We start from the raw sequence: 26,634 nt of genomic DNA, 5'->3' as shown, positions 1-26,634 counted from the left end.
CTACATAAGTCCCCACCACCGTACCGTACATCACCACCACGACGAGGGCCGGGGGGTCGGAGGGTCGGGGGTCGGGGTTCGGGGGGAATTCAATTCGCCTAATTTTTTCATGTATGTATGCACGGCGCGTCGGGCGTTCTCACGTTCTCACGGCGGGGCGGTGGGGCGGGGATGTCAGCCTTCAAAGTTCAGGAGAAGCGTGATCATCTACGGTACGTACCGGTACGTAAACGGGCGGAGCCCTCACAGAGTTGCAGACTCTGTGTATACATATAGTCTGCTGCAACGTGCGTGACCTCGTGTACGACCCCGCACCCCCCACCATCGAATCGACGATTGAGCGCGTGCGCGCACGCAGTCCCGCTTTGTTTCTTTGCAGGGTCGTCGATCGCCGCGGCGTGAGGTCATGGAAGGGAGGGGGGGAGGGGGAGAGGAGGGGAGGGAGGAAGGAGGGAAGGAAGGAAAGGGTCGGGCACGGGGACGGGAGTGGAGCCGATGGCTGGGGTGTTGCTGAAGGTGTGGCTGTGGCTGGGGTAGGCTGGGTCGTGGCTGGGCTGTGGTGTGGCTGGGCTGTGGTGAACTGGGCTACCAATAGGTAGAGTACCTACCAGTACTTTATTGTAGGCTCCAGTCGGCGGTCGGTACCTACCTGGAAGGCTGGACTCTTCTTTTATATCCGCCGTCCCCGACCGAGCCAAAACCAAAAACAACTGACCAGTGGCAGGGGCAGTGGCAATGGCGACCAAGCTCGCTTGCAGCCCCAAAATGACGATATATATATCTCTGTCTGGTGGACGGTGGTCTGTGACACGACTCACGCGCACCGTGTCTGCGTGTCTACCTAACTACCTGGCCAAGGTGCCTGGTGCCCTACAGCTGATTCCCCCGCCCCTCCAGGGCCTCCACGGCCGGGTCTGGAACGTTACCACGGGTAGCCGCCGCGAGCCAATATATATATCGACATCAAGATGACGGTGATTCGTGACTGAGTACACGCCTACCCAGTCCCACTACCCACCTGTAGTCGAATTAACAAGTATGTACCCCGTGCCCGCCCACCCGCCCATAAGGAAGCAAGCAGGGTTTCGGAGCGGATGCCTGCGAGCGAGCGAGCGAGACCGGCCGACCGGTGGGCGCACTGCGACTCTGCGAGCGAGTCGGGTGCGTGCATTGGCTGGGATAAGACGCTCTCTCTCTCTCTTGCAATTGGGATGGTACCTATCGATGGTGGAGGGGATAGCTGGGAACTGGCGATCGAGGGCTGACCGTTGCCGTTGGGGAGGGTTTCTAGGCATCGTGTAGGTAGTACTTACATGCCGGTGGAGGACTGGTATTCAGGAATCAGGGAGACACGAGGCGTGGCCAGAAACACACTTCTATGGGGCGCATTAGCGATCACATACTATTGCCCACTCTCTTTGCACTTTACTGTTACTGCTGCCTGGTGGTAGTTGGTGGACATGGAAACCGGCAACACAGCGACATAAGGCGGGCCACTGGCGGGGTTGTTTAATCATCTTAGCATTCGACCTTGGTAGATCATGGCTGTCGTACACACTCGGTTCCTTCCCACTGTCTCTGACCGCTGGCCGTGAGCTCGATGTGGGTTCTCCGTTGCTCTCCGCCCAGCGGGGGGTTGCGCTCTGTGGATTCTGGAACATGGGTTGTGGCCGTGTGACAACCGGTGATGCGTTGGCTGCATGGCGGGCACACAGAGTCTTGCTGGGGATGTGTGGAGGAGGTTGAGGATGGCTGATATGTGGGGGATTTTGGATCTCAAGAGTCTTGGAGTTACGGGACCATGGTTCTGGAGTGAAGTACCATTCCTGGGCCGACCCGACCCGCCAGGAGCCTGTTGCGAGTAACGATAACCGCGAGCCATAAGATTCCAGCACGGCGGGCCGCGCGCAGTGGAAGATTTCCTGTATTCTGCTTTTGGAACTGGGCGGTAACCCCCCGTTGAGATGGAGTGCATGCTTCCGGATTTTTTCTCCGACGGCACGCTGCCCCCTCGCGGTACCTTATAGAGCTTCGGCACAGCAGCCGGAGTGCGTGGGACGAAGCTTCTACTGGCATAGTATCGATTAGTGGTAATAAAAGCTTGACCTAGGTCCTCCGCGCATTTCATTATCTCCCCTTTGCTGCATGAATGTCCACCCAGGAGATGGAACGGATTGGTTCCGTCCTCTGCAGCTGGCTGCCGGCAATGATTGTCTGCAAAAGACTGGCCTAGAGAACTTACGTCTTCTTTCCACCATTCTGGAATCTGAAGCGTTCGTTTAGTCTTATGTGCCGACATATCAGAGTGCTTCGGCAATGTCTGAGGCCGGGCGGCACGGGCCGTCTCGTCTGTACGACTTCCGCCTGTTGAGGATACGAGATGCGCATCTGGCTCCATGGATCGGCCAGAACAACGGCTGGATGCCTTGTTGAACTCCCAGGCAATGTTGAAGACAAAAAGAGGCTGCGGACAGCAATACACCAGGGCTTTTCAAAGACCTGAAAGCAAATTATCCTGAAGGGCTAGGAGCGGGGTCGAGCACGAAGACAGTGGCCGTCGGTAGCAGCGTAGTGCCTTCGCCGCTTCTCTGGCCCAGCATGTCATAATCTTAGCAGATTGCGTGAGTTGCGGGAGGGTGTTTACATACGTGTAGTGGGGAATACAGCACCCCGAATTGATCAGGAAATCAAGATGTTGCTGTAGTGGTTGAGCCCTGGTGGGCACAAGATTAGCCTGGACCGCTATAACTTGAAACTAGGGGGATATGTCTTCTGCAGGATAATGGTTGGGCCTGCGGAAGGCTGCTATCAGTAAATCAATCGTTTGGTTACGAGAGTATTGCGGGAAGGAAAGGAGAGGTACGTACCGTTGGAGCGAGCGTGATCATATGAGATCACCCGTGAAACTGGATCTCGACTTGCGGCCGGCATTGGCGCGGGTGTTGTTGGGAGATGATCGTCTGGAGGAGGCACCTGGCATAGTCAGTCATACGCATAAGGAGTCTCGCAGTAAAGATACAGGCCCGTCTAAATCTACACAGCAGAGAACTAAGGAAGAGAAAAGAAGAAGAAAAAACAGTATTCAGGGATCTCGAGATTTATTTCGGTGTGAGAAAAGTGATAGAATGCCGGAAAGACCTCATAGTATCTCCTACCATCAAACTGCGATACTAGTCATTCTCTTTTTAGTAGTTCTCGTCCTTCTAATCCTACCTGTCCTCGTCCTGTTCTTCGTCTCTGCTCTTGTCGTTACTTGCCTTGGAGATCTAGGGAGAACCCTTGCACGAGTCCTTGAACAGCGTAGAAAGTTCGTTGTTCCGGATCGAAAACCCGCAGTTTTTCAACTGCACGGTCTTGATGTTGGGAAACACCAACTTGTGGCTGGGATGGGTGAAAAGGTTAGGATCCAGACTCCATCCAGACATATTCAGATTCCTCAAGGAATCGCTTCGGACTCCGCGGTAGCCGTTCCAAACCTTGACTGCCTCCAATAGTGCGTACTGCCTAGGCCCGTAGGTCTCGTACTGGAACTTGTACGTGAAGTCTTCAAGCTTCGGCGCGTTGTGAATTATGGACAGAAACATGGCCGAGAGGGCTACAGATTGTTCCTCCGTACCTCTCCCATGTTGGTCGAAACTGACCGAGAGCGTCTTCAGCCTGCGGAACGGATTTTCCACCAACTCGTAATAGTCTTGGGCATCGAAAAATCTGTCGACATAGGGAAGTTGATCGATTCCTGTCACACACTCGAAGATGCACACCTCCAGCTCCGGGAAAAGGGTTCCAAGAAATATGAGTACTTGGGCAGTGACAGACGTAACGCCACCGATTCGCAATTTCTTTAGGTAGTTCTGGGACTTGCTGTGCGGTTGTTAGTCTCTGTTGCAACTTGCGTGGCAGGAGTTGAATGTTGAACTTACCTGGGGGATCGATCTGGATCTGACGAGCTGCGTCCGGCGAGCCTGTAGAAATCCACCATCGACATGGTGGTTTTCGCATGACGTGTCTGTAGAACGACATTGAATGTCTCTAGTTGCGTCCAGCGTTCATAAAGCTGAACCAAACATTGGATGTTCCACGGACGCGGAGTGACAGCTACCGGATTGGCTGTTACTATAAAGTGTTTCAATCTTTGAAACTTGGCATCCTCCTGGAGCTCTTTCAGATGTTCAAGCAGCGTGATGCTGAGACTGCTATCATACTCCCCGAGAGTAAGGCTCTCTAGGTTATGGCTTTTCACCAGCACACGCAAGATTTTGATTAACTCCATTCCATAGTACTGCCGGTCAAAACTCATGATTAGCCCCCAGAGTTGTGCGCCACGCTATGTCGATGATGCAATACATACCTTTTCGAGATAAAGGCTTGCATGGGTAATATTCCCTGGTAGCTTTGCATCTATCATCGGCAGCAGCTTGGAAAGAGTCCCACGAGTCCCCATATTCCTTGAGTCGATTGCCCTCCATAGAGAAGGGATCCAGTGATATTCCTGAAGGTCTTTGCAAACCGCCGTGGTCATCCTGTTGCGGTCCTTTACAGGCAGTAATTCAAAGATGTTCGTCAGGACTGATATTCATGTTAGCGGATTGATCGTCATGAAATGGGTGGAAGTGTGTACATACCTTCGGCGGGGAGCTTTCCCAGAGTACCGAGCGCCTCGTTGGGTGCTGGACGTGCTTCCTTCTTGATGACCCTCGGAGGCAAAATCTTACTACGGACCACCTTTGCGAATTCGCCTCTGAACTCGTCCGTATTGTCGTACGCTTTAGTGATGAGGGCCTCGAGATCCTCTCTCGGCAGCTGATTGGCGAAGTTGCTCACACGGGCGTTGGTGAATCTTTTTTCTATGACAGGCTTGCCCTTCCCCTTGTCAGGCGTCTTCTTCGCGTCCTTCGCACTCTTGCTCATGTCTCCAGCACTCTTGCTCTTGACCCCACGAGGAGGCTTCTTCGCATCCTTCGCCTTCTTCTTCTTGCGCTGGTTCTTGTTGGTAGCCGATTCAGTGCTCTCACTCCAAGAAGAAGAAGAAGAAGCTGGAGAAGCTGGAGAACTTCCGGGAGATGTAGTAGACATGCTGATTTCACCGTGATGTGTTGTGGTGGTGGGGGAACGAAAGGGAAGTGTTGGCGAGGACGAAAAGGGAGGTTTATAACGGGATTCTATGTAGCTAGTGGCACTGTGCACGTCGATGAGAGCCCTAGGGTTCCCCCCGAAAACATAATTGAAAGTTGATGTGTCGATGCTCACTACTAAGTGAGCACGGGTTAGCTACTTAGCTATGTACTCACACATTTTATCGAGGGTTGACCCCATAAAACTGCGGCGGTGCAAGTGCCAAACAAACTTTAGGGATCGTGAAAGACGGATCACACAACGGCGGAGGACCCAGCTTGCTATTGGTGGACACTCGAGATCAGCTATTATCTTCGCCGGAAGATTTCTGCCCACCGGCAATAGCGACATATTCGTCGTTGCGTGGTATCCAGTGAGGCGCACAGTACGAGGCAAAACGAGGACGGCAATGTTTCGATCTATCAGATATCTCGCCTCGTCGGATTTGAATCTTGAAAATTATGTACATACCAAACTCTGATCGCTCGCGCACGGACGTAATTTCGACCCCTCGCCCGCAGCCACACAGACATTTCGGCGGGTACGGCAAGCGTCTCATTCCAGTGCCAGCCTCTCGGGCACATCTCAAAAGAAGATGTGGGACATGTGGCTGGAGGCCAGGTCTTATTGCGAGCGGAGTCAGCTCAACAGCGGGTATCGGCCCCGGAAAAAGGGAAAGCCAGGCCCAGTTCTAGTGAAAGCCGAGAAGCGCACCGCAGCATGCTATTACTGGTTGACTTCTGGACCTTTCCCCGCTGGAGAGCATCTATAGTTGACGAGAAGCCGGCGAGACGGCAGCTGCTGGTGGTGCTCGTACCACGGTTTGTACCCAAGCCCGAGAGTACATACCTCCTCCTCAAGCACTACAGCAGATGGAGAAGATGACGGAAGTCGCCGTGACAAGCGGCGGAACGGCCATAGAAGATGGTCGACAACAGTTCCACCCCCACACCCGGACGGACACCCTCTCCGCCGACCCGATAAGTAGCCTGGCCATTCCGAACCTCCTGCGTAAAAAACGATGTGGGTAGACTAGTTCTAGCGGTGGAGGAGATTGAGGAGGATAGCGAGCCCTCACTGCAAGAGCGGGCGAGGCGCTATTCGACCCGGCATCAGCCAGACAGTGGGGCCGTGCTCGGTAATCGGAGTAGTGGAGATGTGGATGGACCCTCCAACAGTTCAGTCGGTTTTCCGGGTGTTGGAATTACACATGCTGCAGCTTACTCCTGATTTCCAGCCAATCGGTAGTTAAACGGTCAAACTGCTTGCACTTTCACTGGTACGGAGTACACACAAATGAAACCATGCCAGCACCATGCGAAAGTGGTGAATTCCGCAGCTTCGGGATCCCCGCTCCCCGCTCCCCGCTTCGGAACTAAATATCCTTCACCCCGTGAGAACGGGAATTCACCGTCATCTACCAGTAATGCCGTCCGGAAAGTGCGTGTAGAGTAGGCACAGGATTTTTCGCCGCCCAAAAAATGGCGTGGAGCAGCCAAAAAATTAATATCCCATTCCGACGACAACTTCAACCGGGCTGTATCATGCAAGCTTCATCCTACAGATCGGGGCGATACACCTACGGTTGCTAGTTGGGGTTGTAATTCTTTTGCTTTCGGTGGCTGTGGTTCGCGCGGTTAACTGACGCGCGCTACTAGTAGTTCTGTCAGGATGTGTTGATATTGCCGCGTATCGCCGTCGCCGACTGCGGGGTTGGATACCGCCCGTCCGAATCGTCTCTCGCCTGATTCGGCTCGGAGAGGGCGTCAATCCGAGTCCTTTTTCTCCCGACTCGGAGGAGGAGGAGAGCATGTACTTCACCAGGAGTATCGTAGGATGTAAACCCCCCAATGGGATTTTCTCGGCCGGCTGGTGAGGGTGTGCGTCCGGTTAGTTACTGCTGAATACTCATCTCCGCGGATCTCTCGGATCCTCGTTCACCACAGCTGAGCAGGTGATTTTTTCCGGGTCTTCACGGACACAGACACGGACACGGGATGAAAACGATCTCCTGCGGACTCGGGATTGTTGAGGCACCGGTGGTGGTAGGCCACCGAGTGACGAGTGATAAAGCGCCAGCGGCGGTAGGCGGCCGTAGATCGCCGTAGCTAGGTTTATGGCCTCGGCACCAAGAGCTTAGCTAAGGTCATTATCGCAACGTGTCCCTCCGTACTCTCTTTTACTGTCCGTATTATACACTGTCTTTGCATATGTTGAAATATATGGGTGAACAGATGATAATATTCTATTCGATACAGAAAAGAAGAACCTATCGTTCACGGCGAAGGCCTCTATTTATGACTGAGCGCCCAACAAAGTTGGCCGCTCATCAGACTTCGCCGGGCCCGCTCATCAGAGTTTGCCTGGCCGCCGTCGAGACTTCTTCCACCGCCAAACCTTAACTGAGATCTCCGGGCGACCAAACTTTGACAGCATAGCCGATCAATACAATTCACATTCGCATCAACAGGTTACCAGCCCGGCTGCATTTTGGTCTCGTCGGAAACAAGAGCATCAACGACTCGCAACGGTATTACCTCCACTTCGTATCGAACTCGTGTATCGGATCCTAGGAAATAGGGGCATCGTACATGTTGAGGTTCCGGCGGCGCCGTAGCGGCCGAGTGATCGGCAGTGGATAGCAGAACCTAAATGTGGATTCGGCATCAAGAGCTTATATGTGGACTCGGCACCAAGAGCCTAATTTAATCGGTATCAAAGTTTTCACTGTCTATATAACACAGTGTCCTTTCCGGAGTATAAATCTTTTCACATTCGCATTAACAGGCTATGAGCCCGGCTGCACTCTGGTCTCCTCAGAAATAAGAGCATCAACGACTCGCAACGGTACTACCTCCATTTCGCATCGAACTCGTGTGTCTGATCCTCAGAAACAACTAGGGGCATCGTACGGAGCAAACGTCAAGCAAGACATCCGGCTGGAAGAGTTTCGGCCGTCGACCTACCGAACGACAAGATGGCGAGTGACGCAAAACTCCCGCTTCTCACCGGGCCCAACTACGACGAGTGGTAGTGCCGGCGAAAATCAATCTGGGTGTAGTAAGTTATGGGGGGTTCATCACCGGTAATGGGATCCCTCCATTGAAACCCACGCCACCCGAAGGCACAGAATCTAAGGGTGTGGTGGATCCACTCACACCCGAATCGGCGGATCCGGCGGATCCGGCGTACATGGCGCATTTCTACCGCTACCATTCTGAGTACCGACGGTACCTGAACGACATGAGCAAGGCCTGCGCAAACATGCTGTCGTTGCTCGATGACAAGCTGCAGAAGAAGTACTTGGACGACAAGTGGATGACGGATCCCGTGGGCCTATGGAAAGAGCTTGCGAAGGAGCGCTACCGCGGGCTCCCGAGCGACATGCACCTGCTCATGGAGCGGCTGGTAACCATCGAGTTCGTGAATTACCGCACGTCTGGGGCGTACTGCGCCGCCATTCACGAGATCACCAGACGGCTGGCCAGGTGCGGTATGAAGATGGACGAACCCACGATCGCATTCTTCATGGTTTACGGTCTCCCCGAGACGGAGGAGTGGACCGCATTTGGCGGCAAGTTGAACGAGAACGGGCACGATAGGGACTCAGAGACAGTCCTGATACATATGCAGTTGTTCGAGGCCAAGATGCGCAGGCAACATGGCATCCCGGCCGACGCTGTACTGTTCGCGAAGGGTGGAACCTGCTACAACGGTAACGGCAGAGAATGCGGCAATCGACCCTAGCAGCGTAGAGGAAAGTATTCCGGCGGCGGATCGCACGACGAGAAGGGAAACGGCAGACCTGCAATCAGCTGCTACGGATGCGGCAAGGTGGGGCACAAGAAGAACGAGTGCAGGAGCCGCGACAGGTGGGAAGACGGATGTGGCGGGCAGGCATGCTATAGCGAATACGGCACCGAAGCCTGCGACGATTATTGATAGAGTAGGGCTGGTGACATGGAGTGAAAATTGAAGTAAAGCTCCGTCTTTTGTTTCTGTTTTCTTCACACGACCATGTCAGTCGTTTCTCTCACGTGAATCAGTCAGCTGACTCAGAGCAGAAGAGGAATGAGCTTTGCCGGGAACAGAAGAAAAACAGATTGTTTAACTTCAAAACTTCTTATGGAATTAGTAAGTTGTTACTCTGATAAAGGAAGTTTCATGAAAACTCGCTCGTTATCTGAGTGAGAAAACGTGATGCGTCGGGCTTTGGGCGTATAATAGTGACTTCCTCACTCAACTGTACCCGCAGCCGCTACGCAGTTTGACGGATATAAAAGGCGCAATTGCATACAGTTTTATGCAGTCGTAAGATGCTTGTTCTTGTAAAAAATGGAAGTTTTGTAACGTGAGCGGTGCGGTGGGAAATGGTTACCGGTATCTACGCGATCATTCTATTTCACAATCATCCCTGTGATAGGTATCTCACAAGTTGCAACTATTGCGTCTACCTAGTAGGACAACGTGAATCACTCAAAACGAATACAGAAAGACACATATTGCTAGTAGACAGTACAAACCCACCACCACTCTAACACCCGTCTACTCGAGAGTCGAGGAACATTACATTAGCCACCCGCGTGAATCGCCGCTGCATAGAGTTCTTCCGGCGAACACGATTACTTTGCGCAGAGCAAAACTACAAATCCAAGCACAAGCCACCTATCACCTATCAAACAGCTTGCCGTGTTGCGCATCAACCTGACAGACTCAAACCGCGCGAAGCAGTACCTACACCTACTACCAGTAACCGGCGGTGCAGTGCCCTACCCAACAAAAAAACGCAGTCGAAAAACTATGGCATTTCAGACATTTTTCCGAAAAAAATTACGGTATTTTATTTCTGCTTTAAATAATTCTTCTCACGCGTTTTACCTAACCCCGTCGCACCTATCCTCTTGCGCACTACATCCACCGTCCACCGCGCGCCGCCCGCCCGGCGCCCGCATCTTTATCCTTTCGCTTAAAATATTTCCCACCCCAGCAGCGCAAACTTCAAGGACGTTGTCGATTCACGCCCGTTGGTGAGATCTGTAAAAACCTCGATCTGGCGACGTTGGGCGATCCAACGACGTTGGACGAGGCGAGGCGAGGCGAGGACGCTTGTGGGCTTGTGGTTGTGGTTGCTGTTGGACTCTGGAGACGGACAGGGGTTGGTTGGGTATGTAGAGGTGAGGATGTGGGGGAGTGATAAATCGTGCGGGGATGAGTAGTGCAAGGAAGTGCTTGCTTAGTAATAGAACTTCCGGAAGGATGTAACATCGGCGCTCGAAGCACCTCGCCGGTCGGCGGTGATATGAAGTTATGGACTCCGATTACTTTACTTTACTCAGGGTCCTGTCCACTACATACCATATTGAGCCGTGTACTAAAGTCGTTAGCCTTATGTAGGGCTTGGATAGGCCTACGAAATAAAACAGTCCTCGTATAAGCCAGCTATTATAAGCACGTTGAACTCGTGAGGCCTCAGTAAGGGCTACGTTGAAATAAGGCTAATGTCCTCAATTCCCTAGGATTATCGTAACTCCTACATAATGCCTATGCAGCGACAACCACCATCACCTCAATCGGCCTTGTCACTTTGTAAGCCTCATAGCTTTCGTCAGGCGTATATCGTCATTGTTGAAATGCACAGCACTACCATACAATAATGACCGTGAAAATGGCAGGTTATGTGAAGCATTATGGGATATATCAGTTCGAGACAGAAAATCCTTAGAGCTCCACACACTCGATTTCTTCACATGCATTATACAAGCCTTCAATGGGCCTTGGTTAAAACTATGGGTTCTATCACTCTTATAAGTTAGTAGTGTATATGCGAAAATCAGACTGCTTGACACGGAAATTCTTATGTCGGCCCTTATGTTCATCTACCACTGGCACTCCACGCAGGAGATGCCGCACCCAGCGCACTGAGTCTACTCCGAACGTTCTTATGCCGTCGCCGGGCGGGTCGAGAGGAGCTCTAGCATTCGCTGCAGAGAAGATAGCGGAGATTGAGGGTTGATCGTCAATTCTGTAGATTATGAGAGAGAGAGAGAGAGAGAGAGAGAGAGACTGCTCGGACAGCTCCTCCTCTTGCGTACAGGAGTCTAGCGGCTTCAATTAGGCGCAGAATTTTCCGAAGACAGATCTCATGAAGGTTATTTTACAGTTAAAAGTTAAAATCTCTCTCGCTCACCTCTCCTCCTCCTTCTCACGCCGACAACTCCTTCTCATCTTTCTTACAGCTCCTCTTCTCGGCACCCACAGCTCCCCTATCACTTCCTCATCTCACCACAGCTTCTGCGTCACTACCTCCACTACCTCCTCTCGCCGCAACCGCTACTCCCCCCGCAACTGCTACTCCCGCTGATATCTCATCTCTCATATAGCTCTTACTCCCGCTGATATCTCATCTCTCATATAGCCCCTACTCCCGCCGCAGCTCCTCCTTTCGCCGACAGCTTCTCCATTAATCCACCACACTCCCATTGACTCAAATGACAATACTGACCGGCTGTAGGTTGAAGACAACGAGCTGTAACGTGACACGGTATCCACGGCGAGGAGCAGTAGGGGGACACAGTATGGTGGGTGGAGAACGGTATGGGAATTGTGGCGGGGGACTAGGGAGCGGGGAAGGAGAGTACTTTAGGTATATAGGGTTATAGAAGCATTGTATGAGATAAGGCTTGTCGCAGAAGAAGTGATTATGTGCTGCTTAGGATTTCGGGAATCTTTATGAGCGTATAAGCCTTACTAATCCTTATTTTCCAAAATTCCCTTCAGAACCCATATGGAACCTCTATGAGCTTCTAAGGCGGGCTGGCCAGTGGTGGTTGCAGAAGGCTTACGAGTCGGGACTGATTTTCACTGCACTCAGGATTGTGGAAGCCATATTCAACAAAAAGAGCGGGAATTTGAAAACCCTGACTAAACCTTATTTTACGATCAGACTTTTGGGGAAAAAAATACTAATATTAGTATTTTTTCGTCAAGAGTGTTGTGCCAAAATCGCCCTCATATATGGCTGCCATAATGCTATTGACTTTGGTACACTGCTAAATATGGTATTTAGGTAAGTACTTCATATTAACAGCCTTTCACGAGCCCTAGACTTAGTATGCACCGAAAGCCAACGACAGCATTGAGCATTCCGTACTAGACGATTCCCTGGTTCAGCTGCAGCAACTTTTATAATCTCCACCGAAGGACGACAGTGATGTAGAATTTTGTCGTGATTGGTTACCTACTGCGAGTGACGAGTCTTCGAGTTTGATGGCTCAGATTGGTGCAGACGAACGGGACTTGGTGACTCATGTACTCTACTCATGTGAGGAACTGAGTATAGTAGAATTGCTCCGAGCTGTGAGCTACCGGTATGTTATTGTTGAATGCGATACCGTGATCGAATCCGCACTGCCCAGTAGTGCTCACATAGGTACTTCGTCCGAGAACTTGTGGCCTGAGCTCGCTGCCCGCGGGTACGTAAACAGTAAACACACTCTGTAAAGCACCACTCCAGCCGGCGACCACAGTGCACACCCATCCATATGTAAGTATAGTACATACGAAGATCACCACCGTCAGCGTACCTACTCTATGTAGCGTTGTTGCGGTCAGCTGCAATATAAAGATAAGCTTGAATTCAAATCACCGAATGACGACAACGCCGTGGACGGTGGACATGAGTAATTGAGTAATTCGTGTAGAGTAAAAGAGTGCGGAAAGCTTCAGGTTGTACGAAAGACATCAGCGACGCCGAGTCTGATTACAAATGAACATTGGACACGGCGGAGTCGGTACTATCCCTCCGTCCCCCCCCCCCCCCCCCCCCCCCCCCCACCGATCAACTCCGACTCCGACTCCGACTTTGACTCTGACTCTGAAACGAGAGCTCTTTTGTTTTATATCGAACGGGATGGGGTGGGATGCGCACGCACACACGCACAATTGTAGTGCGTGAGATGACGGCGGCTGTGCCTTCGTATACCCAAGTACTCTACCTAGAGGCTAGGTAGCTCTGGTAGCTCTGGCCACTGGCCACTGGCAGAGCTCGATGTTACCTAATAGACGGCTTCTCATATACCTACACAAGTACCGTACCGTAGCCCTGGCTACATGTAGAGTACGTACGAGCATTCTCTGCCGGCCGCTCTTTCGTTTTTCCAACCCATCACTCCCGGCTGGTAGTTCTCCAAAGACTGAATCGAGTACCTAGTCCGGAAGCAAAGCCCACCGCAGTGGCGCGGCTGGTGGTAGCCGCCGGACATGGGGCGCGACGGGAGCTTTGATATTTTCCTATGTACTGTACATACTTTGCTATGGGATGGTTCCGTATCCGTGTCCGTGTCCGTGTCCGTGTCCGTGTCCGTGTCTGTGCTGGAATGGAGTGGACTCGAGAGGTGTCCGATGTACGTTGCGGTCGAATTCTTCCTTGCGTGATGTGATGTCGAGGCGTTTTTCCTTTCTTTTATGTAAAGCCATCCGTTAGAGGTGTCCCGTTCCGTCCGGGGAATGGAGCCGGGACCAGTACCGGCAGCGGGACCGGGCGCCGGGCGCCGGGGTTCCTGTCAAAACCTCGATGCGAAAAAACTCTAGAGCCCGGTGGAAGCCGTGGTATACCGTGGCGGTGGGCTCATTGCCATGTGAAGGGTGCCCCACCAGTACGGTAGGCAGTGCCTAATCGATCGATACATGGCCCTGCCCTGCCCTGCTCGAGCTGGCGCGCTCGGAGTTGTGAGGTGGGCGGTGGGCGGTGGGCGGTGGGCGGTGGGCGCATGCAGTGGAAACCCTACGGGCCTACGGACGGAACTAGGTAGGTTAAGCAGGCAGGCAGGCAGGCAGGCAGGTATGGCGTCTTCGGGCTACCTGTGTATGTACCCTGGGTGTTATTACGTTGTTTCTCGCCGTCGCATATGGCCGACCGACCACCCTAACGGCAGTTCGCCTGAGCTGAGCAGATTCCGCCGTTGGCCGGGCGTGGACTAGGTAGCTGCTGGCCCTGGCCGTCATGAGGCCCGTTCCTTCTTCCTTGAGCTCTGTTCGATTCTAACTTGTGTGTGGACATGCTATAAAGTCATCCTTCCATCCCAGAGATGAACTCAGCCTGGCCTCGGTGGCAGTCGGCTCGCTTAGTTGCTTTAGGCGCGAGATCTAGTCAAGTAGACGGTCAGTTAGTGCTTTTCGCTTCGGGACCTGGCCACACCATGCCAAGTAGGAGTCATCGAGGTCCGGAGTAAGGAAGTGGCATCTGCCGTGGATCCGGCGAGCGATGTGGACTTTGAAATGCGCCGAAGAAGGAGGGACTTTGAGGCCTGGAAGGAAGCATTCTCTCTCTCTCCATGCGTGAGGTTGGATGTGAACAAAGCTCGTTCGTGCCGTTTTCATGAAGTGACGTTGAAGTTGAGTTGGAGACATGGAGCTCAGTGCAGGCATGAGTCACACTTGACATCGGGTTTCCTTCGAGCCCTGGAGGGGTTGAAGTGGGTAACGGAACTGGGTGCGGCAGATCGGTGGGCGGGCTCGGGGAAGAGCGGCCGGACTGCATTAGGTACCAGTACATAGTACGAGGAGGAGGGGAGCGGATGGGCGAATCATAATCAGTCGTCCGTCTCCACGAGGCATTCGTGTGCGTGCTTTTTTATTTTTTTATTTTTTAGTCTTTCGTTTCCCACGCTGGCGTCGATCTCGTATTCAGTTTTCTTGCTTCATCCGGACAGAGCAAGCCAGCGGACCGGGCGAGCCTGTTCGAAACTCATGCATCCTCGCCTCGACGGATGGAAGTGAGTGCGAGGGTGCGTCGTGTTCGTGCGTGGGGTCTCTGATGAACGCCGCTTTCGTCTGTCGCAATAGCAATGGCATATTCCGATTTCTCAGCAGTTTCTCGGCCTTGGGAGGAGGGGGTGGGAGGGGAGGGGGTGTCATCGTGCTTGAAGGCGCTGGGTCATGAGTCGCCAATCTATCCAAAACGGTTGGTCCATCCAAAACGGTTGGTCCATCCACCTCGGGCCCTTCGTCGCACAGGATTCTCGCTCTCGAGACTGGCGGGTATTCTGCCGATTCGATTGCAGTTGCAGGTTGCTTTTCTCGGTGCCATGAGGGCGGGCTGCAGAAGAGTGTGGCCGACGGTTGCAGCCTCCAACAACGCCGATGACTGGCGGATGATTCGGCAGCCAGCTCGCTTGCGCCCACTACCTCCACTACCTGCGCCCACCACGCCGGGCTCTTCTGGGTGCAAAGTAGGTGAGTGACAATGTACCTACTTACATAATCCGTTTCGGCCGGACGCTGATACGACTCCCTTCCAGAGGTTCCGCAGCCTCGAAGCGTTTGGCGCAGGTCTTGCAAGCACATGGAGTATGACGACGACTCCTCTAGTACATATACGACCAGACTATCGTGTCTTCTGGCAGGCCATAGAAGACCAGCTGCGAACCTTCCATGTATACCAAGCGCTTTAAGCGAGAGCTTGCATAAGGCGGGGCGAGCGGCGGGGTCGGGTTGGTGGGCTGGAGAATCGCAGAGTGGCTGCCCACCCACACTCACACCCACCTCTGCATTTACCTCTGCATCCACCTGCCTGAGAACCTACCTATCCAAGTACTTAGCTCCCAAGTAGCCAATTCTGCAGCAGCTCCATGGCCCTTCATGCACGCCAGTGCTGCCCGTCCATTACATGGAGTGAAAGTCCATTTTTACCTCTGTTTTTCTCTAGCACGCGTCATACCAGTTCGTGAGTCAAAGTTGTTCGATTGTTCGATTGAACCATCTCGCCATACGGCCCCGCGGGCTGATGGGCTCGAACGTGGAGAGTATAAAACTGCCAATTCGTCCGCCTTGGGCTTCTCTGTACAAGGCTCCTCACATCATCGGGTTTCTCGGCGAGCAACATTTCTCGTTGTACACACCCCCACATCGTTCGATCTCCTCGTCCTGCATCAGGCTTTCCTGTCGGGCCAAGAGTCTTGTCAGGCTATTATCCAAGAACCGAGTCCGGTATACCAAGGGGCTGAGCTGTTCAAGAATCTCGGCCAGCATACCAAGAGGTAGGGCGTTCTCCAGTCCCACCCCCTCCGGAGCTGTGGGCCTCGAGGATTCCCCGCCGCTGCTTGCATTGTGCAACCGTGAAAAGGTGCCAACCATCCGGTGTTGACAGGTTATCGTCGTAGACTCTGCGAACGGTGATCCACTACGGGTCATCTGCAACGTTCCGTCCACAGTAACCATCTGCATCCAAGCGTTAACTATCGAGGTGGTTCTCGGCCCTGAACCTTCTTATCGGTGGACCGGTTTTATATCACGGCAACCCCACGATTTGCGTCGGGCAGATCAATATCATCCTGTCTAACCGTTACTCCACATACACACACACACCCATAGTCATAATCGATTCCTTCGTCTACGCAGCCACGAGAAGTGGGCAGCCCTTCAAACATCATGTTCAACTACGCAGAATCGATCGCCTCGCGTAACACTTACATGACGTCCATCCGAGAGACCATGGCCGAAGCTCAGAGGTCCAAACCTGCGGTTACCATCTCCATGGATGGAGACGCAGACGGGAAGTCGCACAGGTTCTACACCAACCGGGATCGCCTGGAGGGTGACGTCAAGATCGTTGCGCCGGCAGATACTCGATTCGACGAAATCTATATCACGTTCGAGGGTGAGTGACCCCTCCCTAGCCCTTGGCTTTTCGCACAAAAAAAATCAAAAAAAGTCAAAAAAAAGACAGTATAGTCTGACGGGGACGGCATATTCAGGCACTTCGAGAACTTGGATGGAGCGGCTTGGAGTCTCACCCGCAGCATCCGGACGCACAAGTGTCTCCCAGACCGTGAGTTCCCCCCAAACCACGCCGAGTTGTAGTTGCGGCCGAATTCCTTTCCTGACGACGGTGCAGTTCCTTCGCCTCGTTCAACCGGTCAATGAAGCTTCGCTCCCCATCCCGCGAGTTGCGATCAAAGGGCAGGAGTATACCTTCCCATTCACCTTTGTGATTCCGGAGAGACTCCTTCCGGGAGCGTGCAACCACACCATAGCCGTCGAAAACCAGTCGGTGGAAGAAGCGCACCTGCACCTTCCGCCGTCACTCGGCGACCACACCATCTCCACCTTCGAGGACAAGGACGATCTGGCGCCAGACATGACGCGCATCTCGTATGCCATCCGTGTGCGAGTGCTCCGGAAGAAAGATACCGAGGACCAGCCTGTGGTGCTCGCCGATACGGCCCGCAAGATCGCTGTGTCGCCGTCAATACCCGATGCACCACCGATCCACATCCAAGACAGGTCCACGGAATTCGTGTTGCGCAAGGAGAAGGATCTCCGGAAGGGCCTGCTGGGAAAGAAGATCGGCCGAGTCTGCATCTTCGCCGAGCAGCCGCAGCCATTGCGGCTCGCCCCCAATTCCTCCTGCCCCCCTTCCACGCGAGTTCCCGTGTCGTTAACCTTCGTCCCCGCCAACGCCGAGACCCCCCCGCCGGAGCTGGGCAACATGACGGCAAAGCTGCGAACATCGACCTTCTTCTCGACGCAGCGAACCTCATACACACCCACGGTCTCGCGCTCGACTCCGGACCCCTTCGTCGGCCGATACCAAGAGAGCACGCTCCTCTCCTCGCGGTGCGTCAGCAACGTGAGCTGGGAGAAGCAGGAGCCCCCCCTCTCCTCCTCCTCCTCCAGCAAGCCCGTGTACAAAGCGCAGATCATCGTCCCCATCGCCGAGCCAAAGTGCAAGCACCTAGTCCCCACGTTCTCCACCTGCTTCGTCACACGCTCATACACACTCGAGCTCTCGCTGTCAATCCGAACTAGCAAGCACAGCCAGCCAAACCTCGCGCTAAAGCTCCCCCTGCAAGTCTCGCAGCCCGCAAAGGACAGCCGAGAGCACGACAGTGCGCCGCAAGACACAAGTGTCGAAGAGTTCTTCGTGCCGCGGATCATCTCGCCGAGCACGCTGCAGCAGGAGGTGGCAGTTATGGCCCCCCCACCACCACCACCACCACCACCGTTTGACCGCCGACAGGGACAGCTGCCGCAGAGCATGCTGCTGCACCCGCCGAATGAAATGCCGCCCCCCGAGTACTCCGTCTTTAGAGGGACGGGTGGCCCGCCGGTTAGGATTCCGCCGCCGGTGGGGATTTCGCCGGGGTGCGGGTGATAAGGGGTGCGGGGACGCTGGGCTTGGCTTTTCTTGTCTTTTTATTGACGTTTTTGGTAATTTCTTTTTGCGGGGGCTCTAGACTGAAATTTTCTGTTTTTGTGTTTGCGTCTGCGGATGGTTTATGATTTATGGTTTTTGCATATGGAGTTTCTTTTTGGTTTTGTGTTTTGGGGGAGTTTGATTCCGATGGACGACTGGGACGACCATGCTCTGTATATAATGAAAAATATAATCCTCGGCTTCCGTTTTGATTCTCCTTGAGTCTTCTTTCTTTCGGTAATGAATCCTCGATTGTGTAGTAGTACACGGAGTTGAATGATTCATGAGGTCTACTAGTATAATCAGGATATCCTCCAGCTCGGCAGACTTGCCGGCATTTAGTGTCCAATACACGGAACCAGACGAACGGATGGACGGATGGCGAAAACCAACATCGTCACAAAGCTCATCGCACGGCTGGTGATACCTGTCGGGGAGATGCTCACAATCCCACAATCTCACGATCCTGGAGGCTGGAGCAGTGACTTGTTGCCCGCAGAGTAGAGTAGAGTCCGCTGGATACATGGATCGTCTGTCCGTACACAAGGATGCGAGCCATACGCATTTACTTCTTCGTTTCTGTTTCTGTTTCGTGTGTGAAGGAGAGCGATGGACGCTTCATGAATGAGCACTCGTATTATTCACACACATACACGCGAAGCTCTAACCGCTGTCATAGGCAGTCACTCGCACAGAACCTGTAGCCTGCGCGTCAAGCTTATGGCTCCATCCTCCTCCTCCTCCTCGGACGCAAGGCTATGATGGTCCGTTCTCTTCTACACCCGTTCCTAATATGGTGGGACGGGGGGTTTAAGTAATATCATCACGCTGGTTGCTATGTAGCCACTGGCGAGAGGTCGAAGTTGCAACTGCTCGTACCAGAGTGCACCAAGCCAGCAGGTACCTATTTCCTTTCAGCGGTCTGGGCTGATTCACGCGGATGATGGATGATGAATGCTGGGGGACAGTTGGTTGAGGATTTTGATAGATCAGAGATTTTAAGCAGCGGCTGGAGAAACAAATGGCCAAGAACGACATCCCCGCCTCAATGGAAGAAAAGCATGAGTACTTCATTGAGTAGAGTACAGCGTTCCTCATCTAGTCTTCGTCCATCGCCACATCGGCTTTTTCAAATCCAGATGCATCATGCATCACCTATGGCTGAAAGAAACCCCACATTCCAAGCTTCCACACCAATACATGTATTCTCAATCGTTTGTGTAAGTATGCGTGGCAAGTGGAAGTACTTCGCCAAGTCAAGTCCCGAGTCCCAAGTTCCAAGTTCCAAGTTCTAAGCACCTCCACTCCACTTCATCGAACTAGTCCGGTCCCTCGGAAAGAAAAAAACACAATAGTGAAAAAAAATCTTGATTCAAGAGAAAGAAAAAAAAAAACACCCAGCCAGCCCGCACCAACAGAAAATGATATTCCCCCTCTCTTCTACGCGCTACAGCTACAGCTACAGTAGTGTGCGATCTAACCTCCAAGCAACTGGTTAACAGCTCCCTGGACACTTCCGCCGCTCCTCCTCAGCGCCTCGATGTTCCTGTCAAAGTCGAAGAAACCCATGTCGTTGAGCTGACGGAGCTGGTCGGCATAGCGTTCCTCCGGTGGTGTGTTATCGGGCGGGGCTGCGGCGGCAGGCGGCATCCCACCGAACAGTCCTGCGAAGGGATTGGCTGCCGGGGATCCAGTGCCAGCGGCGGCTCCGCCGGGGTTGGCGCCTCCTCCCATCATCTGCATCATCTGCTCCATAGCTGCCGGGTTCAGGAAGGGATTGGCACCGAATGGCTGTTGCGGCTGCTGTCCAGCGCCGGCAGGAGGGGGGGAACCAGCTTGACCGGCGTTGGCAGCGGGAGAACCGGGGCTGCCGGCGGGAGGAGCACCAAACATCGGCGGCATTCCCTGCAATCCAAAGAGGTTGCTGAGAGGGGGAGGCGCTGCACCTCCGGGACCACCGAAAAGCGACGCGAAGGGATTGGCTGGCTGCTGACCGGCTGGCTGCTGGCCCGCCGGTTGCTGGCCCGCCGGTTGCTGGCCCGCCGGTTGCTGGCCCGTTGGGGTAGGCGTGTCATCGACCGGTCCGGGAGCAGGAAACCCACCAGCTCGTGCGCCAGCACCACCCATGCCCGGCCCGCCACCCATCCGGGCCATATTCCGAATGTTCGCGGGGTCCGTAAGCATATGGCGGAACATCTCGGACTGCATGAGCTCGCGGGCACTGGGGCCCATCGCCCGAAGCATCGGATTGGAGTTGATGATGTAATCGAGAAGCTGCGGGTTCTGGAGCATCTCGTTCATCTGCGCCTGTACCATGGGGTTCGACATCGCCTGTGCGATCGCTTCGGGGTCAGGAGGGCCCATCTGGAGCGCTGTCAGCCACGACGTCACGATGGGACTAATAGGTATTCGGCCGGGAACATACTCCGCCGTCAGGACCAAACAGATCGGCACTCGGCAGCTGTGCATGTCCCGCATACCGCGCACCGGTCAAGCCGGCGAGAGGATTGTTTCCGCTTCCCGCAGCCAGGTTCGGAGGAACACCACTCCCAGCTGGGGCACCTCCGGCGCTTCCAGCCGAACTTGTGGCCGCATTCGACGCAGCACCCTTGACCATATGCACCGTGTTGCCTGATTTAACCTTGTATGTCGCGAGGGTCTCCTCGTTCTTCATGACACGGCCGGAATAGATCAAGCGCTGGCGTTCTACGGGAACCTCAGATAGCTCGACAAGCTTCGCCTTGACATCGGCTATGGTTGTGGTTTCAGGCAGCGACAAGACATATTTGGTGTCATTGTTGGACTTGACGGTGAAGGTTATGGCATCGGGAGCTGGAGATGAAGGACGTTCGCTCGTCTCGGGGGCGGCGGCAGCAGATTGTTCCGACATGTTGGCGTTGTTCCGACGAAGAGTGGTGGGGTGGGGGTGGTTATGGTAGCAGTGGGACTCGATTGGAGAAGGAGCCGCCGAAGAAGCGAGGTAGAAGGGCGGGGTGTGTAGTTTGATATTACGGTTTGGCCTGGGCAGGAGAGTAAGGGCGAGGTTGAGGTTCGGAGCGATGCGATGCAAGAAGTCGGTGTGGCGGGGGGTGAGAGTGTGCTCGGCTGCCCAGTTGCGGTGCTGAGTTGAGGTGGGGGGGCTGAGACAGCAGCCAAGCCAGGAATAGCACTAGTTGAGCTTCCATCCCTTTCGATTTATAGCCGCCATCAGTTGTTACTGCCATACGTTCTATGGATAGGACGTGTATACAACGTTCTATGGATAGGACATATAGACAACATTCTATTCTACACGTTTGAATCGATAATCAGACGAATCCAGGGCGAAGAGACTTTATCAGCGAAGTCGAATACTCAATAATTACCAACATGGGGATCTCGATGCAGTCCGATAACTAACCACATTCCAATCTCCCCTCCTTGATTATGCTTAACCGCGCAAGTTATTTTTAATATCAACCCATGAAGAACGTACCGGTAATGGATAGAATTGTTGCGTGCCTCTCGCCAATGAAGTGAAGATTGAAATTCTGGGCGATTTTCTGTCAGCATAAGCTGGTATCACCAAGCTGTGCCGGCAACACCGGCCGTGGCACGTGGGTTCCACGACACTGAGCTATCGATCTGTGGGGTATCTATGGCGAAGGGGAAGGATACATACAGCGCCGCATGACGACATGTATCTACCAAGCTCGCCGAATCTCTGGAGGAAGACACGCTAAGTACCTAAGCAGCAGGCGCGGACGCAGGCACAAGCGAGCTCGCATCCATCCGGCTCGGCCCTTGTTCTGACCGCTCCATCCGCGGATCTTCCTCGCAGCCTCTACACAGATCGATCAGGTAGGCGTGGTATGTGCTTGATTCCAGTCTCGATGGCGGCAATCACACCCGGTGACCAGCCAGTATTGATCCCCGCCAGCACCCTCAAGGGTAGTACCTACGATACTGGATGGACTTTGTCCCGCGGTGAGTGGGTTCTGGGAAGTGATGAGGCTAGAAGCCTAGAACAGCCGTGAGGATAAGGAAGCTCGTTTATTCCAGCGGATGCGCCTCATCTAGGCGGATATCACAGTGTGTGAAACACATACGTGGAGCTGCCATGTACTACCTACTATTGCTAATAAAAACCTCAATATCCCTCACTCAGATTTTCAACCGAAAAGCCTGAACTTCTTCAATATACTGCCACTTCGGCGCTCCTACCATGCCTTTGGTAACTGCCTTTTCCCATAGAGCAAAGAAAGTCTAAGGAACCGGCCGCGTTCCTTTCCAGTGCCTCCATCTCGAAGAAGAAGAAATCTTCTTGCGCATAGCACTGTCGGTGAGCGGCGCGCTTGACCGCTAAGTAAGGAGCGACCGACTTCGTACATAACCGCCTGAAGAGGAACAAAGTGGTACATTGTGTACGTACACACTTAGCCCATGTACCGTGCACAAGCTGGGCAACTTCCGTTCTCATTGCGAGAGTGGTACTGTACTTTCACGGCCCGCCACGATAGGTACTTGGTTAAAGGAGTTCTATGTACCTATTTCATCATGATTCGCATGTGGCCTACTCATCTGGACTGCGGGCCTGTGGCGAAGCGCACTGTCCGACTATCCTGTCCAATCTACCTTCCTAGATAACCGCTTCGATCTGGTAAGCTAGGTACTCTACCTCCCTACTCAATAAAGACACACGTACTACTTGAGGGGACCTCGCCCGTTCTACCCTATGGACCCGCCCGCCCGCCGCTCCGCCTCCGCCTCCTTCGCCACCTCCTATTCTTCTAGCTGGTCCAAGAACTCCATCTACTTGGTAGAAGGAGAAGGGGAGAGAGACAGAGACAGGCCGAATCGAATTATTCTCGCATATTGCCTTACTAGGTAAACTACTACTTAGCAGAAAGACCGCAGATACCGCCCCTATCACATATCGTGATACCGACATCAAGCGAGTGATCCTGCGATCCAACCCGATCTGGCATAGCGCTTTTGGCGGCAGGCTGAATGATAACTATGATCCCCATCAGCCGCGCAGAGAGTCCACAACCAGATGACGAGCGGTAGTTAATGCTCACCGGTACTCCCACAGTCCGGATGATTCTCGATCTCTCAACCAGGAATTTCAACTATCGCGTCATCCGTCCGGATGCCGTCCGGCGTCCGGTAGGTCCCTCCACACCGTAGGTCCATATCATAGGTAGAGTAGATGCGTCGACATTCCGCGTTGAGGTTGCGGTTTCGCTGAGCCATGCTCGGTGTTTCGCGAGCCCCCACCGGAACGTCAGCCCACCCCCTCCCACCTCTAGGTACCGGACCATCAGCAGCCCCACACCGCTTAGATATGCTTATCGTGAACGTGAACTCGCGCATTGCATCGCATGTGAGCACGGGGGCCGCGGCCGCGGATTCTTCCGCAAGAACCTACCCACCTAAATATTCCCCGTACCTACGTAGCTGCCGTACATACCGTATTCTCCGCGTACTCGTACCGTACCGTGGATCTGGAGCTCCCAGTCTCAGCGAATCACCGAATCACCGGAGCGCGGCTCATGTCGCGAATCACTTCGTACATACCTGGTACTCGTACATACATGTCTACATGTCTACATAAAAGTGCACTTTACGCCACCGCCACTGCATTCGCCGACAGCCGGCCGGCGCCGCACCATGTGCTGTAGGTACCGTATCAGCTCCCAACGATCCAACGATCCAACCAGGTAGACGAGACGTCGCATCGTCGCGTCGCGCGACCCGCGATCGCGGTTTCGCAGTTTCGCGTCGTGTCGGTCGTGTCGGTCGTTTCTGAACTTTGAAGTTTGAAGCAACTACTCGACCTATACTAGTAGTGCTATGACTCGTGGCGTGTCAAGAGAGCTTCAGGATCAGTATCGAGTGCGAGGACGTGAAACCGTATGCACAGCGAGAGAGCCAATGGCCACCACGATACGATACGATGCGATATGATACGAAGATGCGACGATGCGACGCAAGGCTGGAACACAGGACGCTGAGTTTGCTACACATTCGCAGTTTTGAAATTCGAAGTGAAGCTGTAACACCAATTGTTGGAGTCTACTCTAGTTACAGACGGACAGACCGAGCATTTGCTCGCAAAAAATGCACACAGATTATGCGTGACGAAGAAGAAGAAGAAACCGCACCAGGAAAAAAAAAGTTATGCACCATCGTATCGTATCATACCCTTCCCCCGTATACCCCAAAATGAATGAATGAATGACAATGACCCGTAGTTACCCAACCCAACCCAACCCAATCCTCAACACCGCAACCCAATTTCTCCCTATGCGCTAAAATAAAATTGAAGTCGAAGTCGAAACCAAAATAAAAAAAGAACCCCCAAAACCCCAGGACATCCATCCCCCTTGCATGCATGCGTGCGTGGACTAGCAGCTATAGGAAATGCAAAACCGCAAAAACAAAAAAGAGAATACCCAAAGAAATAGCGGAATGAAGCGGACGCGCCTCCTCGTTCGCGAGGATCATATCGAATGACCGACCCGACCTGGTAGATGCCCGCCCGCCCCACTCCAAGGTGGAAAATAGCAATTATGTAGTGGCAAGTAATCGACAAGAAAAAAGGGCGGAAAATTGTTATGAAGGTATTATACAGTCTCGGTGCGGCTGCTGCTGCGAGGGGGGATTCGAAATAAAAATGAAGTCGTACAGTGGTCGTCGTTGCGTCTCGCCTTATGCCTTCGTGGGGCCGCGGGCGCGCTCCGGTACCTTCCAGGGCATGCAGACAATCTGTATTTCCACGTCAGTATGCAGGTAGAAGAAATTTCGGAATGAAGAGTCGCTCTCACCTCTCCCTCGCTGTACGCCCAGAAATACACGGCGATTCCGACCAAGTAGTAAATGGCGGCATTGGTGCCTTGGTAGAGCAGGATGGCCACGAACACGCTCAAGGGGTAGAGCGCAAGCCGCGCGCCGATACTTCGGTGGAAGCTGGAGTTAGGGATTATGATCGGCAGCGGGTATTCCCACGCCAATCCCAGGAGACCGAACAGGATGTTGAATATTTGCAGGATCGGAAAGGGCTTCACTGCGCCATCAAGAGCTCTGTGGTTTGCCGGTCAGTTACTGTGCCCCAGACTCGCGCACACACACCACAAGGTTACGTACTTTGTCCAGATGTCCCAGAAGATCTTGGGCCAGAAGATGCCATGTATGCCGGCCGCGATCTGGTAAGTGGCGGCGGTGAGGATGATCAGACGCGCCAGATGGTTCTTGATGAGTTTCCCCATATCTACGATTCAACGATGTGGTAGGCGACGGAGAGGAAACCAGCAATCGATGTCGATAGGGCGCAGTTGCGGAGGAGCCACAAGATGCAAGAGTCGAGCAAAGACAACACCAGGTGGGCTTTGCTGAGAGGTAATGGGGGACCGATGAAGGATTAATTGGGGTTGTGCAGAATCGGATAGTCCTCGGGAAACCGGGAAGGGCAGGGCGAGGAGGTATCGCGAAATATAAGAGACAAATGAGCCCAAGCCGTCCCGGCCACACAGATCTGATGGAGGACCTGCCTTGACGAAGCGGGGTCATACATGCTGGGGGAGGATTAGCCTCAGAGGAAAGGGTATCTAGCGGCAGGTCGAGAGTTGGTTCCATGAGTATGAGGCGTGCATCTCGATCATGCGTTGAGGACTCTGTTTGGTTGTGGCCCCCAGACAGGCACATCTGCAGAAGGGAGCTACTGCAGCCCGGGCGCTTCAGGAGCGAGCGCTGATTGGGCCGCCAATCTCTAGCCGCTGCGGTGTGATGCTAAAACGGTGGATTCGCCGGGAATCCATGTTCGCTTCGATGCGGGCTGCACTTGGGCGTAGAGTGCTCCAGATGCTCAGGTTGGCCCCCATCGCTTTCAAATTCTTTTCTGCCGTGCATGGCGAGACTTGCTATGTCGACATGGGAAGGCGAGCGAGAGGGAGGTTCACTCGACGGGGGGATGGAGCGAGGTCGGTCTCCGCGAGTCGGGACTGGCTGGAGCCGAACAGTCCAACATGTGCGTGCAGGGGGCATTGCGCAGAGCAGGTGTGATAGGAGGTAAGGACCTACTCTACTCATAGAGTAGGTATGCATGCTCTAGGTAGGTGTCTGCCCTCGCCTTCGCCGAACGTATGTAGGCATCTGTCCGCGATCGTCTTCTGAAGAAAAGAAAGGCGACTTTTTTTTCTTCTGCCGAGCCACAAGGCCGAGAGCTCGCCTGCATCCGATGCACTCAAGCGCCCGTGGCGAACACCACTGCATAACTGCATAACCTGCGATGTCTCTGACGGCCGTGCAGAATAGTACGGTATGATATCTACCCACTCCGCCTACCT

General features: G+C 53.6%; 5 protein-coding genes across 5 annotated transcripts; 2 read left to right on the top strand and 3 right to left on the bottom strand.

Moving 5' to 3' along the window:
- Nucleotides 1-3,266: 3,266 nt before the first annotated feature.
- BZA05DRAFT_453882 (uncharacterized protein) lies at nucleotides 3,267-5,073 on the bottom strand (the record flags this gene model as incomplete). Its single annotated transcript, XM_051487504.1, has 4 exons — nucleotides 3,267-3,861; nucleotides 3,921-4,279; nucleotides 4,349-4,566; nucleotides 4,623-5,073. 4 exons carry the CDS (start codon nucleotides 5,071-5,073, stop codon nucleotides 3,267-3,269), a joined length of 1,623 nt encoding a protein of 540 aa, XP_051338879.1.
- Nucleotides 5,074-11,228: 6,155 nt separating this feature from the next.
- Nucleotides 11,229-11,487, top strand: BZA05DRAFT_399882 (uncharacterized protein). Its single transcript, XM_051483843.1, has one exon. The coding sequence runs from the start codon at nucleotides 11,255-11,257 to the stop codon at nucleotides 11,471-11,473; it is 219 nt and encodes a 72-aa protein (XP_051338878.1). The 5' UTR covers nucleotides 11,229-11,254; the 3' UTR covers nucleotides 11,474-11,487.
- A 4,859-nt stretch (nucleotides 11,488-16,346) lies between these two features.
- Nucleotides 16,347-18,330, top strand: BZA05DRAFT_60438 (uncharacterized protein). Its single transcript, XM_051488480.1, has 3 exons — nucleotides 16,347-16,768; nucleotides 16,866-16,939; nucleotides 17,006-18,330. Exons 1-3 carry the CDS (start codon nucleotides 16,540-16,542, stop codon nucleotides 18,263-18,265), a joined length of 1,563 nt encoding a protein of 520 aa, XP_051338877.1. The 5' UTR covers nucleotides 16,347-16,539; the 3' UTR covers nucleotides 18,266-18,330.
- Nucleotides 18,331-19,346: 1,016 nt separating this feature from the next.
- On the bottom strand, nucleotides 19,347-21,439 carry BZA05DRAFT_374341 (putative ubiquitin-like protein DskB). Its single transcript, XM_051481758.1, has 2 exons — nucleotides 20,733-21,439; nucleotides 19,347-20,671 (listed from the first exon to the last, which is right to left on the bottom strand). The coding sequence occupies exons 1-2, from the start codon at nucleotides 21,195-21,197 to the stop codon at nucleotides 19,784-19,786; spliced, it is 1,353 nt and encodes a 450-aa protein (XP_051338876.1). The 5' UTR covers nucleotides 21,198-21,439; the 3' UTR covers nucleotides 19,347-19,783.
- A 3,579-nt stretch (nucleotides 21,440-25,018) lies between these two features.
- BZA05DRAFT_315276 (uncharacterized protein) lies at nucleotides 25,019-25,557 on the bottom strand (the record flags this gene model as incomplete). Its single annotated transcript, XM_051480367.1, has 3 exons — nucleotides 25,019-25,057; nucleotides 25,117-25,372; nucleotides 25,436-25,557. Coding segments are annotated over 3 exons (417 nt in total), but the record flags the coding sequence as incomplete, so codon positions are not given.
- Between the last annotated feature and the right edge of the window lie 1,077 nt (nucleotides 25,558-26,634).

Source organism: Tricharina praecox (genome assembly GCF_024521635.1).
Source record: "Tricharina praecox strain CBS 144465 chromosome Unknown BZA05scaffold_14, whole genome shotgun sequence".
In the NCBI taxonomy this organism is placed as follows: domain Eukaryota; kingdom Fungi; phylum Ascomycota; class Pezizomycetes; order Pezizales; family Pyronemataceae; genus Tricharina; species Tricharina praecox.
This window is presented reverse-complemented; position numbering and strand designations above follow the sequence as displayed.

Excerpts from the sequence above, each read along its gene's own strand:
- BZA05DRAFT_399882 (XM_051483843.1), top strand. The coding sequence starts at position 11,255 with ATGAAGGTTATTTTACAGTTAAAAGTTAAAATCTCTCTCGCTCACCTC.
- BZA05DRAFT_60438 (XM_051488480.1), top strand. The coding sequence starts at position 16,540 with ATGTTCAACTACGCAGAATCGATCGCCTCGCGTAACACTTACATGACG. Across the intron at positions 16,769-16,865 it reads AATCTATATCACGTTCGAGG|GCACTTCGAGAACTTGGATG; the intron begins GTGAGTGACCCC and ends CGGCATATTCAG. Across the intron at positions 16,940-17,005 it reads GCACAAGTGTCTCCCAGACC|TTCCTTCGCCTCGTTCAACC; the intron begins GTGAGTTCCCCC and ends ACGACGGTGCAG.
- BZA05DRAFT_374341 (XM_051481758.1), bottom strand. The coding sequence starts at position 21,197 with ATGTCGGAACAATCTGCTGCCGCCGCCCCCGAGACGAGCGAACGTCCT. Across the intron at positions 20,672-20,732 it reads TGTTTGGTCCTGACGGCGGA|ATGGGCCCTCCTGACCCCGA; the intron begins GTATGTTCCCGG and ends ACAGCGCTCCAG.